At 45.1% G+C, this 13,295-nt stretch overlaps 1 protein-coding gene across 1 annotated transcript; it reads right to left on the bottom strand.

Moving 5' to 3' along the window:
* Nucleotides 1-654: 654 nt before the first annotated feature.
* On the bottom strand, nt 655-12,660 carry LOC111234768 (X-linked retinitis pigmentosa GTPase regulator-like). Its single transcript, XM_022762958.1, has 17 exons — nt 12,579-12,660; nt 11,546-11,662; nt 11,212-11,313; nt 10,365-10,427; nt 10,101-10,259; nt 9,862-10,011; nt 9,485-9,643; nt 9,241-9,396; nt 9,033-9,157; nt 8,328-8,519; nt 8,022-8,208; nt 7,756-7,850; nt 7,595-7,654; nt 2,535-2,693; nt 2,400-2,448; nt 1,645-1,742; nt 655-1,515 (listed from the first exon to the last, which is right to left on the bottom strand). Exons 1-17 carry the CDS (start codon nt 12,607-12,609, stop codon nt 1,288-1,290), a joined length of 2,130 nt encoding a protein of 709 aa, XP_022618679.1. The 5' UTR covers nt 12,610-12,660; the 3' UTR covers nt 655-1,287.
* Between the last annotated feature and the right edge of the window lie 635 nt (nt 12,661-13,295).

The following is a 13,295-nucleotide window of genomic DNA, read 5'->3' as shown; positions in this document are numbered from 1 at the left end:
ATACAAAAATAATGACTCATGTTCAGCTTTATATCAAAATGCTTTGCTGATGTCCCAAAAAATCCAGAGTGATAGAAAATGAACACGAGAGTCAGTTAAATGAGATTATCACGACAGAATATAAAACTGATGCATCTCCTTGAAATGCAAACAGATCACATCAAAAGTGCAAATGTGCTCAAGGACCATGTCGCAATAAATAAGAATATTTACATCCTCACAGTTCGAAACTCATACACACACATGCACACCAAACACACACACACACACACACACACACACACACAGCTTGAGGTTCAGCTGCTGGGTGGGACTTGTGCCACACACAGCAACAAAGGTGAAAGTTAAAAACCTCCCAGCAGCTGGGTGATACTGGTCCTACTGGTGGAGGAGGCTCAGCTGTAGGTCACTTGTGAACAGTGGTTAAAGTTCAGTGGTTGATTTTAAAGCTGCACTCAAATACAGATAAAAGGAAATAAAAACCAAAACATAGTCAGTCCAGGATTTTTAGTATAGAAGACAGTCTAGGTTTGACCCTGAAAGGTTACGCCACATAAACCTTTTGGATTCACAGCAGTTACAGCAGCTGCAATGAAAAGAAGCATCAAAACTTTTTAGAAACTTCTCTAGAGCTCAAACTATTGGTGGAGATTAGTCGATCGACAGAAAAGTAATCAGCAACAATGTTGATAAGTGACCTGATGTTTCACTTATTTCTTAAGCAAAAAATGACAAAAATTCTGGTTCCAGCTTCTAAAATGTGAATATTTGATATGAATATGATGGTAAATATGTGTATGTATGTATACATGTGATGGTTTCTGCTTCTCAAACATGACTTTAAACTGAATATCTGAGCATTAGTTGGACATCTGACATCACTTCAGCATTTTTCAATGTTTTCTGACACTTCATCGATTAATCAGGAAAATCATCTGCAGATGAATCAATTGTGAAAATAATCAATAGTTAGTTGGTAATCTGGACATATTTGTTTGTGCTGTGACTCTGTCTGTTTTAACTGCTGTGAATCCAACACCTGACAGTGATGTGACAGTGTACTGACGCACAGAGTCTAAACCACTGGAGGACGATGATTCTGGACGGAGACACTGCGTCTCTGTCGTGGCTTCACATGAAAACGTTCAAACACCTCAGAGGAGCTGGAGGACGCTGTGGAGGGAAGAGCTGCTTGAAAACACAGTAAAGTGTTTTGCTAGTGAACCTTTCTCACTTTGGTCTGACTTCTGGAGACGACTGAGTTCACCTGAGAGTTTAGCCCTGTGCTCACAGCACGGTACAGGCACCAGAGCGAGGCCCTCTGGCTGCAGGCGGCAGGGATTTCTGCTGTGCTCCGCCTCTGTTCGTCCCTGGGTGGCTGCTCCCGCCGGTGGCCGGGGACGGAGGCTCTCCCTGGACGGCTGCCTCCCCGCTGGTGGAGCCCTCCGCTGGGGTTTGGTCCCTGTCGTTGGCCTGCTTCGACCTGGAGAAGGAGAGGCGTCTGAAGAGGGAGAGCTGAGGGGAGGACGGAGGAGAGACGGCTGTTGTATCACCTTCATAAATAACCAGTTTGTCACATGACGTGTCGGGGTGTGATGCATTTAAACACAGGGTTAGATCCAAGTTTGTATTCTGGTTTTCTACCTTTTTGCCGGAGCCTGATTGGCTCTTTGAGCTGCTGTCTGCCGTCCCATTGGCTGGTTTGCTGTCACCTGTGGCGTCAGGCTCCTCAGTGATTTCAGCTGCAGTTGAGATTAAGACATTTATCACAACCAGAAAACTGTTTTTATTATCGACCACAGTTTATAGAAACTTTATTTTTTTAAATTAAAACGGTAAAACGTTTCAATTTTTCTTTACAGGTAAAAATGAAAAGATGATGGGAAGAAAAAACTTGCCCGACTGGGTTATGGGATTTTCACTCTCTTCCTCCTCCTCTTCCTCCTCACTCTCTACATCACTCTCCTCTGAAGACTTTAAGGACTCACTTTCAGCCTCCTCTTCCTCACCCTCACTTTCCAAATCTTCCTCTTCTTCCTCACCTTCCTCCTCCTCCTCTGCATCACCTCCTTTGCTTTCTTTCCCTTCACTCTCATCTTCACTTTCACTTCCTGCTGTCCTGCTTGCTTCCTCCTCCTCCTCCTCTTCCTCAGCAGCGCTCAGACCTATGGGTTGTTGGTTTACCAAACTGGAAGAATGAGCCTCTGTAACAGCAGCTGGATTTTAATCATGTGAATCTAATGAAACTTAACGAGGTGATCAAGGTCACATCAGGTCAAACTTTTCTCTGTTTTTCTGTGACACTCCACCTCGACCCCACCTTCCCCAGCCGGAGCGCCGCCCGTCACCAGCGCCTGACCCCACCACAGACTGAACCCAGACAGACGGATGTGAGTCACCTCTCTGCTCTCCGTCAGGCACGCTCTCTTCCTTCAGCTCCTCCGGCCTCTGCAGAGATCAGACGTCACACGTTGGAGGCGACAGAGAACGACGAACGAATGAAAATCAAAGACTGAACTCAGCTGTGAACCTACACGACTCCGAGTCTGGTCCAGGCTCTGAGAGGACGGCCCCTCAGTGTCAGCCGCCGTGTCATTCTCCACTTCCTCTTCATCACCGACGACGTCGTCCTCTTCCTCCTCCTCCTCCTCCTCACCTTTGCTCTGCGTTTGAGAAAATACTTTTGTCAAATCCTGAAAGAAAAAGAGAAATAAAGACGTTTCAGAAAAGAAGATGAACGAACAGTTTCATTCTCTGAACATTACATTTGTTTTTGGACATTTTTCATCTTTAATGACTTTAATTATTTGTTATAATTGTTTAAAAACTGAGATCTACGTCTACCAGTGGAGACGAGGTAGGAAAAGTGCACACACAAGGGCTGAGCTGGGTTTACTGCTGAGCTGATCACATCGTCTTCAAAAGGACAGACACAGAGCAGGAGAGGAAGATTAAAGGAAAACACTGAAGCAAAACTCGATGTGAGTGTTTTTATATTTACTAAACAGCAGCAGCAGCAAACAGAAGCTCTTAGCGCTGGATGAAGAGAGCAAACAGCCGGACGGCAGCAGGGAATGATGGGAAGGGATTACAGCTGGGATTATGAAACACAGAGACGATGACGTGACTGGAGGAAGAAAACAAGCCCCACCTGCTCCTGAAACCGGCCAATCACACACTCAGCAAAGCAGCTGAGAGGAAAAGCTTCAGACATCAGAGTTTCTGATCGACTGTTTCGACGACCTGCTGCTTTTCTCCGTTTGTAAACTGAATGTTTTTACTCAGACAAAACCAGAGACCATCTTGTACCAGACATTTTTATTTTTACCATCAATTCGTCGGAAAACATGAATTTCGAGAGATCGGTTTGAAATGAAAATGATTATTAGTTGCTGCAGCAGCAACTGATCAAACTCTGATCAGTTCTCACGTTCCCCACGTTCTTTAGTTTAGTTTTTAGTAAGTGAGAGCAGAGTGTCGACGTGTCACATGACCGACGTGACGCCCTCAAGTTACAGCTTTCAGTATCATTATAACAGATGTGCTGAAGCAGCAGCTGGAGCAGCAGCTGGAGCAGCAGCTGGAGCAGCAGCTGGAGAAAACACGACATCAGAAGAAGATTATTCAAAATACTGAAACTTTATTCTTCAAATCTCAGAGGTTTAGTTTAGACCCACCTCAGGGTGAACTGAAAATATCACTTCTGGCATCAGGGGCCGGTGGCACAAAACCCCTTAAGATTTCTACTTAAGTCTGACACTTAAGGTTTAATTTCTCCTTAGCTCAGGGAGTTACTTAAGGGTGTTGCACAGAATCTCTTAAAAGGTTAAGGAAAAAAGTTCAGAAATTCACAGCAGTGAAAGAGATTTTACAGCGGTAAAATTCTGCTGTTTCCATGGAGACTGACGATTTGCCGCCATTAGCACTTGCAATAGCCGTTATCTCATTTTGTGCAACAACTTCACTGACTCTAAGTGATTCCTTAAGTTTAAGACTAAGATAAGGAGAAATACTTAAGAGAACATTTTAAGGAAACCGTAACTCAGACTTTAAGGAAAATCTTAACCTAAGGTGTTTTGGTGAGGTGTGGTGGTCACCTGTGTCTGCTCCCCTCAGGTGTGTTTACAGACAGATGTGGAGAGATGGAGGAAGAAGTTGAATCAACACAAACTAAAGGAAACACAGATGTTTATTACCAGAGACAGAAATGAATGAGAACAGAAAAATCAAAAGGAGGTAAGAGGATCGTTCTGCATCAGCGTGTAAAGCTCTTGTTTCTCCTCGGATCAAAGGCACCGTGTTGTGACTGAGCGCCGACTGACGGGCTGCGTTACCTAACGCCACAGTGTCACGTACTGCATCACGAAGCAGAAACAAGGAAGCTGCCAAAAAACACACGTAAACAACGACTTCACAAGCAAAACTTCAGACAAAGTTTCTAAATCAGTTTCTACATTTCCTCCTTCACTAAAGCAGTGAAAAGAAGAAGCGACTTAATGTGAGATGATGGATGAGAGCGGGAAGGCACGGCGTGTTGGTGCGCCAGCAGGAAGCACAGGGAGGAGGGGAACACTGACGCTCCAAACACACCTGAGCAACGGCTCCAACACCTGTCCTCAACACTCAGGTCAACATCAGAGTGTGTGGACAGGCAGATGATTTAAACGTTCAGGTGAGACCTTCCTGAAAACGCCACTGAACGTGACAGTGAGACTCCTCCTCACCTGCGCAGGTGAACAAGGAAGTCTCCTCTTATTATATGTGTCGTGTTTCATTGTGATCAATAAAGTTATTTCAGGTTGAGGTACTGAGGCAAAACGTCGCCCCAGAACTCCTCCGACTCCCCCGCTGCCTGACCTTTGACCCCTGACCTCTGTTTACTTGTAGATCTCCCACTTTGTCTTTTGACACCAGCAGACTTTTTCCTTTGGACCTCTTCTTCCTCCTCTTCTTCCTCCTCCTCTTCTTCTTCACCTTCCTCCTCCTCATCTTCATTATCCACCTCTTCCTCCTCAGACTCTTCATCTCCCTCATCCTTCTCCTCCTCCTCATCCTCTGCTTCTTCTTCCTCTTGCTCCTCCTCCTCTTCTGCCACTTCTTCTTCACTCTCTTTTTCTTCTTCTGCCTCTTCCTCCTCTGCTTCTTCCTCCTCCTCCTCCTCTTCCTCCTGCTCTTCATTTTCACTCTCCTCCTCTTTTCCTTCTTCATTATCTTCTTCACTTTCCTCCTCATTTTCACTTTCTTCCTCATCACTCTCCTCCTCTTCCTCCTCGGCACTACTCTCCTCTCTCTCCTCTTCCTCTTCCTCCTCAGCACTACTCTCCTCTCTCTCCTCTTCCTCCTCCTCTTCCTCCTCGGCACTACTCTCCTCTCTCTCCTCCTCTTCCTCCTCCTCTTCCTCCTCACTCTCACTCTCTACATCACTCTCCTCTGAAGACTTTAAGGACTCACTTTCACACTCCTCTTCCTCACCCTTACTTTCAAAATCTGCCTCTTCCTCCTCCCCCTCCTCCTCCTCGTTTTCAGTCTCTCCTCCTTTGCTTTCTGTCTCATGACTTGACCTTTCCTCACCTTCCTCCTCCTCCTCTGCATCACCTCCTTTGCTTTCTTTCCCTGCACTCTCATCTTCACTTTCACTTCCTGCTGTCCCGCTTGCCTCCTCTTCCTCCTCCTCTTCCTCTTCCTCAGCAGCGCTCTCGTCTTCTTCCACACTCCTGCTTCTCTCCTCATCTCCATCCGTCTCCTCCTCCTCCTCCTCTTCCTCTGGCTGAAGAGTATCGCTGTCTTCGTCATCTTCTTCTTCTGAGACTTTCTCCACACTCTGGCTCTCCTGCTCTTCCTCCTCCTCCTCTTCTTCTTGTTCTTCCTCACTAACATCTGCACTCGTTCTCTGCCCCTTCTCATCTTCCTCCTCCTCCTTGACAGAGGTCGTCTGCTCCTCACTGTCATCCTGACTCGTTCCCTTCTCATCCCGTGTCTCGGACGCCGGCGTGATGTTGATGCTGACCGATGATTTGTTGCTGAAATCGGCGGCGCAGGATTCGGATTCATCGCTCCTTGATTTCCTCACGGCGTCTGTCAGGGCGCCGCGGCTGCTCTCGGACGGGGAGGACGACGGCGAGCTGAAGCGGCCTCTGGATGCCACCTCGTGCGCTAAAACCGATCCGGCCGCGAGTGCGGCGGCTCCGGCGAGCAGGCCCGCAGCTGACCGCCCGCCCTCTCTCTGAATTTCTTTTTTTGACTGAGCAGCTTTTTTGTTTTTCTCATTCTTGGATTTCTTGGACGGACCTGTGCCGTGTGTGGATTTCAGACGGGAGCTACCTGTGCTGCCGTCGCTCAGGTGGAGGCCAGGTGAGCCTTTACCTGCCGAGCTAACACCTGCATGTTTACCTTGAGTGACTGTTGGTTTGCTTTTCGCAGCTTTAGCCTGCACCTGTTTACCCGTCGCCCCTGCAGATCCCGGGCCGACACCTGAAGCTGTCTTTTTTGCATCAGGACTGTGTTTAGCGCCGGGTACCTGCTTCCTGTCGACCTCTATCAGCTGACTCTTACCCTGAACGGGCCTGTGACGCTGCTTAGACGCCGCCTTCCTGATGTCCTCTATAGTCAGAGGTCTGTTTTTACTGGCTCTCCTCTCCAGATCCCCCTCGGCCATTATCAGATTCTCTTTGTTCTGCTCGGCCCTCGGTCTCTGCGGACTCTGCGAGGCCAGAGAGCGAGCGCCGTGGCCTCTCAGGAGCTCGGTGGGTAACGCCTGGCGAGCAGAGACAGTCTCGCTCTTACGGTACGGGGAAGTCAGAGAGAAACCGCCCTGCTTCGACGGGTTTCTCTCCTCTGTCTGTCCTTTAACGGTCTTACCATGCTTACCCTTCCTCTACGCCCGGCGCCGGACAGCAGGAAGAGGATGAAAGAGAGGCATGCATTAGAGCGGGAGAGAGACATGCAGACAACACAGGAGAGAGAGAATCAGACATTCATGAGGGAACAATGGAAGAAGAGAATGAGAGGAGGCTCATCAGTGGATCAGAGATATTAGAGGACGTTAGCATCGAAGCTAACAGTAGAGAAATCAACACTGACAAATCTGTTTTAATGCTTCTAATTTAAAACATAGCAACTGATCTCGTGCTCTTTCATTTCATCTTCTAACTTATACAAGTACACAATATATTTATATACTCTATGTACTATGTGTTACATTTGATTTTACTATATGTGTATCACTAGCACATATGCTGCTGCTCCAAGAGTTTTATTCACTAACCTTTGACCCCTGGGTTCATTATTGTGTATTTCTTCTTCTTATTTTCTTGTTTTTATTGGTCTGTTTATATGTTTCTGTATAAAGTGTATTTAGCATCTTTTACTTATTTTATACATTAGCTTTAATTATTTTAAAGGCCTTTCTTCAGCACTTCGCTCAGTGTTTAAATGAGCTCTAGAAATAAAGTTTATTTATTTTATTTTATGTATGTAAGAATCATCTGCATGAAAACTAAATATTATATTTTTACAACTCAATGTTTTTTTAAATGATCAGAATCATAATCAATATAATCTATTGACAAATAAGTGTAACAGGTGACAGAGTTACCTTCTGCACTGGAGACAGGGTGAGAGATTTATCACTGGGGTCCATCTTCATCACATGTGTCTATCAGGAGGAAAAACAGGAAGGAAATGAGCAGAATGAACAGACAATAATAACCTCAGAGGTCAGAGGTCAAGTGAGGAGCAGCGTCCCTGGTGTCTCACCATGTTGAGGAAGTCTGTGGTTTCTCCCAGGCCTCTAACGCTGTCGGTGTCAGTCAGGCTCTCCACAACGCTGTCCGTCTCGGCCGCTGCCTGCGCTGACGAGGCAGAAAACAGGACACCATGTTAGTCCGATCAGGTCGGCTCTGCGCCGGACTCTTCCTGATCTGCTGGTTTGATGCAGCAACGAACAAACAACAACATGTCCTGGGCCTAAAGCCGGAGGAGACGTGAGGAGCAGGGCGAGGAGGCGGAGGTGAGGTAGGTACCCTGTCGGATCGACCCTGCGCTCCCGTGTTGGTGAGTGCCGTTGAGCACCTTCCTGTGGGCCAGCTCAGGTGGAGGCAGCCTGGGCGGGATGGTCTGGCGGGAGACGGGCAGTGGCGGGTGGAGGTAGCCGGGCGTCATGGCGGGCAGAGTGCGGAACATGGAGCCGAACTGATCTGGAGATCGCTCCTGTAGGGAAACATGAGCAGAGCGTCTGACAAACCGGGGGTCACATGGTCAATCAACCTGGACAACATATTTACATAATGTATTAAATGAGTCATGCACTCCGGCCTCCGCGCTCTCACCCTCTCCCTCCTGCGCACCCGGGCAGAGAGGCTCCTCTGCAGGGTGGAGGAGTCGGCCGTGTCCCCCAGCAGCTCCACGTACGGCTTCTCCAGGTAATCTTCTGTCACGTCGTCCTCCTCCAGAGTCACTTCACCGCGGCTCCGATCCCGCGGCCGAGCCAGCACCGCCATGTGACAGCCGCCGCACACGGCCTGGACACAAGGACACGACACACAGTTCACCGAATGGACAATTCTATACTTGAAAAATCAAACACCTGCTATTAAAAATGGCTGTATTATAAATACATATAGAAGCCTAATTAAAATACTTCTATTCAATAATACTGATAAATAAAAACACCTCAAACAAATTAATTCATTAATTAATTAAATGTGAATTTAAATTTGAAATAAAAAGATAATAAATAACAAATATACCCTTTATATTATATATATACAAAAAATTAATAAAAAGATCATAAATCAACATTAATATTCTGAAATCAAACAGAAACCAATCATCAACTGAAAAATGAATGTTAAAAATGATCCACAAAAAAATAGAAATAACATTAAAAATGTTTTACCTTTAAAACTTAATTCAAATCTAAAATGATCATGAACTGACCTGTGACCTTTACAACATTAAACCTCAGCGTTATTCTTGGTTCTACTATATAAAGAAGTGAATTCAGTGAAAGGTTAAAGGTGAGCTGAACCTACGGCCTGGACGTGGTACTGGAGGAAGCGCGGACACAGAGTCGGTTTGAACTGGTTGGTGAAGTTCTCCTCTCCCAGACACAGTTTACCGTGTCGGCCGTCTCCAAACGTGTAGAGCAAACCTGCGTCTGAGAACACACAGAACAGCGGCAGCTCCGGTCAGCGGCAGCGACACAGCGGCTGCATGGTGATAAAGTCAGGCGGCGTTTACCGGTGATGACCGCCGTGTGATTCTCTCCGCAGGCCACCTGACGGACCCGGCCCTTCTTGAAGTGCTCCACGGGACGCGGCAGCCGAGACTCGAATATAAACGTCCCGTGGCCGAGCTGCCCGAACTGCCCGAGGCCGAACGTGAACACGTCGTCCTCTGGAGGAGACAGACAGAGGGAGGAGTGTGAGGAGAAGCCGGTGTGACGGCCGGTCGGCGTCCACCTCCTGTGTCTGCTGTGTGTTACCTGTGAGCGCCACAGTGTGCCCCCCCCCACAGGCCACCTGCGTCACCGCCTCCTTGATGCTCTTCACCAGCTGAGGGACTCGGTGTCGCGGCAGCTGGTCGGTGCCCAGACCCAGTTTACCGCTGTCCCGCTCTCCGAACGTGTACAGACCTCCGTCCACTGAGACGCAGGAAAACACCTTTACAACAACTTTAATGGAATCAAATAAAGTTCCTTCCAGAGCTTTCAGCCACACCTCATGGCCTTCACCAGCGAATGGAGTTTTGATGATTAAAAACGATTCAGATCATTTTCAGGAAATCAAAGAAACACATTTGGATCCTTGAAAGTTCATTTTAAAGATTTGACCTTTGACCTCCTCCTTTATCTCTGCTCACCTGTCACTAAGGCGGAGTGGTAGTATCCACAGGACACCCAGCTGATCGGTCGTCCCACGCTGACTTCCTGCGGCGAGGAGGCGTGACTCTCCTTCCCCAGACCGATCTGACCCTCCGTGTTGTCGCCCCACATGAACAGTTTGCCGCCCTCTGTGGCGAGCAGAGCGGCCAATCAGCACATGAACGGATCAATCACAGTTATTGATCTAAACCCTCTGACAGCCGTGTCGGAGTCTCACCTGTCAGAGCAGCCGAGGTGTTTGAACCGGCAGCGAGCATTTTCATTGGTCCGTGCGAATCGAAGAAGTCCAACCGCTGAAACGCCGTCCTCTCCTCGCAGTCGCCGAGCCCCAGCTGACCCTCGCTGTTCCCGCCTGAGGCGTACACTTTTCCCTGAGCTGCAGAGAAAACACCACAGAAGAAGAAAACTAACTGAGTGAGATAGAAAAGTTTAAAACTCATCTACAACTGAATCAAGACACTGATCGGACTCCGACACTGACCGGTGCAGAGGAGGGTGTGGTTCCTTCCACAGGCCACCAGCTGAACCTTCTCACACTTCAGAGCTGAAATCATAAATAAATATCAATTACTATTATATTATAATCAGTTTTACATTTACCTTGAGTTGGGATTCATTTGTTTGTTGTTTATTTCTGTCGCTGTGACTGAAACACGACTATTTCAAAATGATCTGAAATCATCTCCCGACTTGATTTTTACTTTAATATCATTTTAAAAATCTTTTACTAAACCAAACAAAACAACAAACATCTGTTCAACGAACTTAAAGGTTTAAAGAATAAGATGAGGAGGATAATTGTATTTTATCAGCAGTGCACAGAAACCTGTTGTCTCTCCATCTCCCTCCTCCTCTGTGTCTCTAGATTAGAGCAGATTATGGACCCTCCAGACCGGGATTACACTTGTAACAAATCTCTGTGTTTCCTCTTCAGTCTCTTCCCTATCTGTTACCTTGTGCTCTATAAATATATTTACTTTGCCCATCTTCATCTCAGGGTGCTTATTACAAGCTGCATTTTGTTCATGTTGCGGCAGCATCTGCATGTGGATTTACACGATCCCCAGAAGTAACTTCCTCAAAGCAAATCAGTTTAAAATCTATCACCAGACTCCATCAAACCATCTACATCTAATACATATTTATTTCAGGTCTTAGCCTGGTCGAAGTTTCCTGTCCTGGCTGAAGGAGGCGTCTCCTCCTCTGACGGACCCTCTCCTCACTTCTCTTTGAGGAGGCTGAAGGCAGCTGTCAGTGGCAGCACTCACACACAATACTCACTCCTCTTTAGACTCAAATAGGGAACAGAGAGCTATTTAAAGACCAACCTTTGACACATGTAGGCTTGTTCACAGTCAGTTTGGATCCCAGACCGAGCTGGCCCCAGTTGTTGCTGCCAAACATGAAGAGTTTCCCATTTTCTGTGGAGACACGGAGGCACAACCTGAAAGGCTCAGCTGCTGTTTGAGATGCTTCAGCTGGAGGATTTGGTTTGAATCTGTACATGGTTGGCTATTATGCAAAAATGTCCTTGAAAAGCCAACTATTAACAAGCGTTACGTCTTACATGCGTGGTCGATTAACTCCAAACACCTAGATGAAACTTGTCAGAGTAAAACTCAAGTGTTGTGACAGTTTTCAACTCTTTCCCAGTAGCTGTTAAGGCGGTGTGTTCGTCCCCACAAGCTATTTTGAGCGGGACGTCATTTTTTAGCCAGAATTTACTGGGAACATTGTCTGCAAATTTACTCTTCCCAAAAGTGAAAACTGCTCCCGATTCTGTCAGAAAAGAAAATGAAACAAGTGAAGACAAAACTGTATTAATGACAATTCAACTATTAATTAATCTGACAAGTATTTTCTCAATTTATCAATAAATCCCATCTCTATAAAATATCAAAAAATCATGAAAATGAAACATTTTAGAAGATGGCATCTTCAAATATCTTCTCTGACCAACAGAACATAAAAAATAATCAGTTAGCTACCTCAGCTCTTCTTTTTTGCTTGAGAAATGACTTTGAACAAATAAAGTAATAATTAGAAATCAAACTTGAAACTTGAAATTTGAAAAATGAGTGATTATTAAATTTATGCGAATTGTTTTTCCTTACAAATATTTGGGAAGTGCTTCAAAGGTCAGTAAGAAGCTTATAAATGACTGTAAGTTAATTAGGTTAATTATAAAAGATGGTTCTGTAGTTGGTAAACAAACTTTACATTTCTTATCCAAAATATTGAATCTGTTAAGTTAAAAGAAACAATCAATAACTCTCTAAATTCTAAAATTAATATACCTTAATATTATTTTCACACACTCAAACAATAACTTTTCACGTTCTTATAAGTATAATCATCAGAGTTTAAAAGCCAAAAGAAAATTAATTACAGACTCGTTTCAAAGCGAACTTTTGAAACGGCTATTTCACAAAGAAGAGGCAGAAAAATATAAATAGCAGATACAGTAAAACACTGAAGCAGTCATGAGGATTATACAAGATGAAGACATAATTAACCGTCAGATTAAAGCGGAGAAAGTGAATATCAATGTTTTATTTTCGGTTAGCCGGCCGGCTAATGAAGCTAACATCAACTACCTGGACCGCTAATTAGCAGAATAGTGATGGCAAACTGACGTTTTGTATTTTAAACGGTCAGTGACGTGAAGAACTACGAGATAATTATCGTTACTGACCTGGTATCTCGTCCTCAGCCTCTCCTGCCATCTCTGCGGGATTTTAATCCGCTTTGCTCGGTGTCGTGGGCGTGTTGGTGCCCCTCTTGTTTTCGACTCGGATAACCCGGAAGTAAACAAAACGTCTCCTAGGTTACGACGCTGGCCATGTGAGTCTTAAAGGGCCAGGATGTTTTTCTAAGGGCTTCTAGATTCAGATGGTTGTTTTTTTACACAATCTTATTTTTGCATTGGAAAGTAAATACGTTTTTTTATTTAAGTACTTTACTTAAGTATAATTTAGGGAAATAATATAGGGAAATACTGAACTACATTTCTTTGACTGCTTTAGTTACTAGTTACTTATCAAATTAAATATAAAAAAACCAAACTAATAATAATGATACAAAAGCGTAATGCATTCACTTGGGAAAAAAATCTGCAGTTTTTCTGAAATAACAAGATAATTATTAATTAATTATTATTTTCTCTAAAAAAATAACATAAAAAATAAATCTAATTCAGAAAACAAGTTTTTCTCAAGTGAATGCATAAAACTTCTGTAACCCATCAGAACCAGGATAAAGTAAAAGTGAGACTGCACATGTTTCATTCATCTTTAATGTCTCTGATTTGATCCAACAGATGGTGCATTAGTTACCACATGTTCATTGATTCCAGTGTGCAGTGGGTTTGATATTTGGTTAGAACTACTCTGGATGAACCAAACAAAGGTTT

This window comes from Seriola dumerili, unplaced genomic scaffold, assembly GCF_002260705.1.
Source record: "Seriola dumerili isolate Sdu_G_001 unplaced genomic scaffold, Sdu_1.0 BDQW01000457.1, whole genome shotgun sequence".
NCBI lineage: Eukaryota > Metazoa > Chordata > Actinopteri > Carangiformes > Carangidae > Seriola > Seriola dumerili.
The sequence above is the reverse complement of the archived record's forward strand: the minus strand, read 5'-3'. Positions and strand labels throughout refer to the sequence as shown.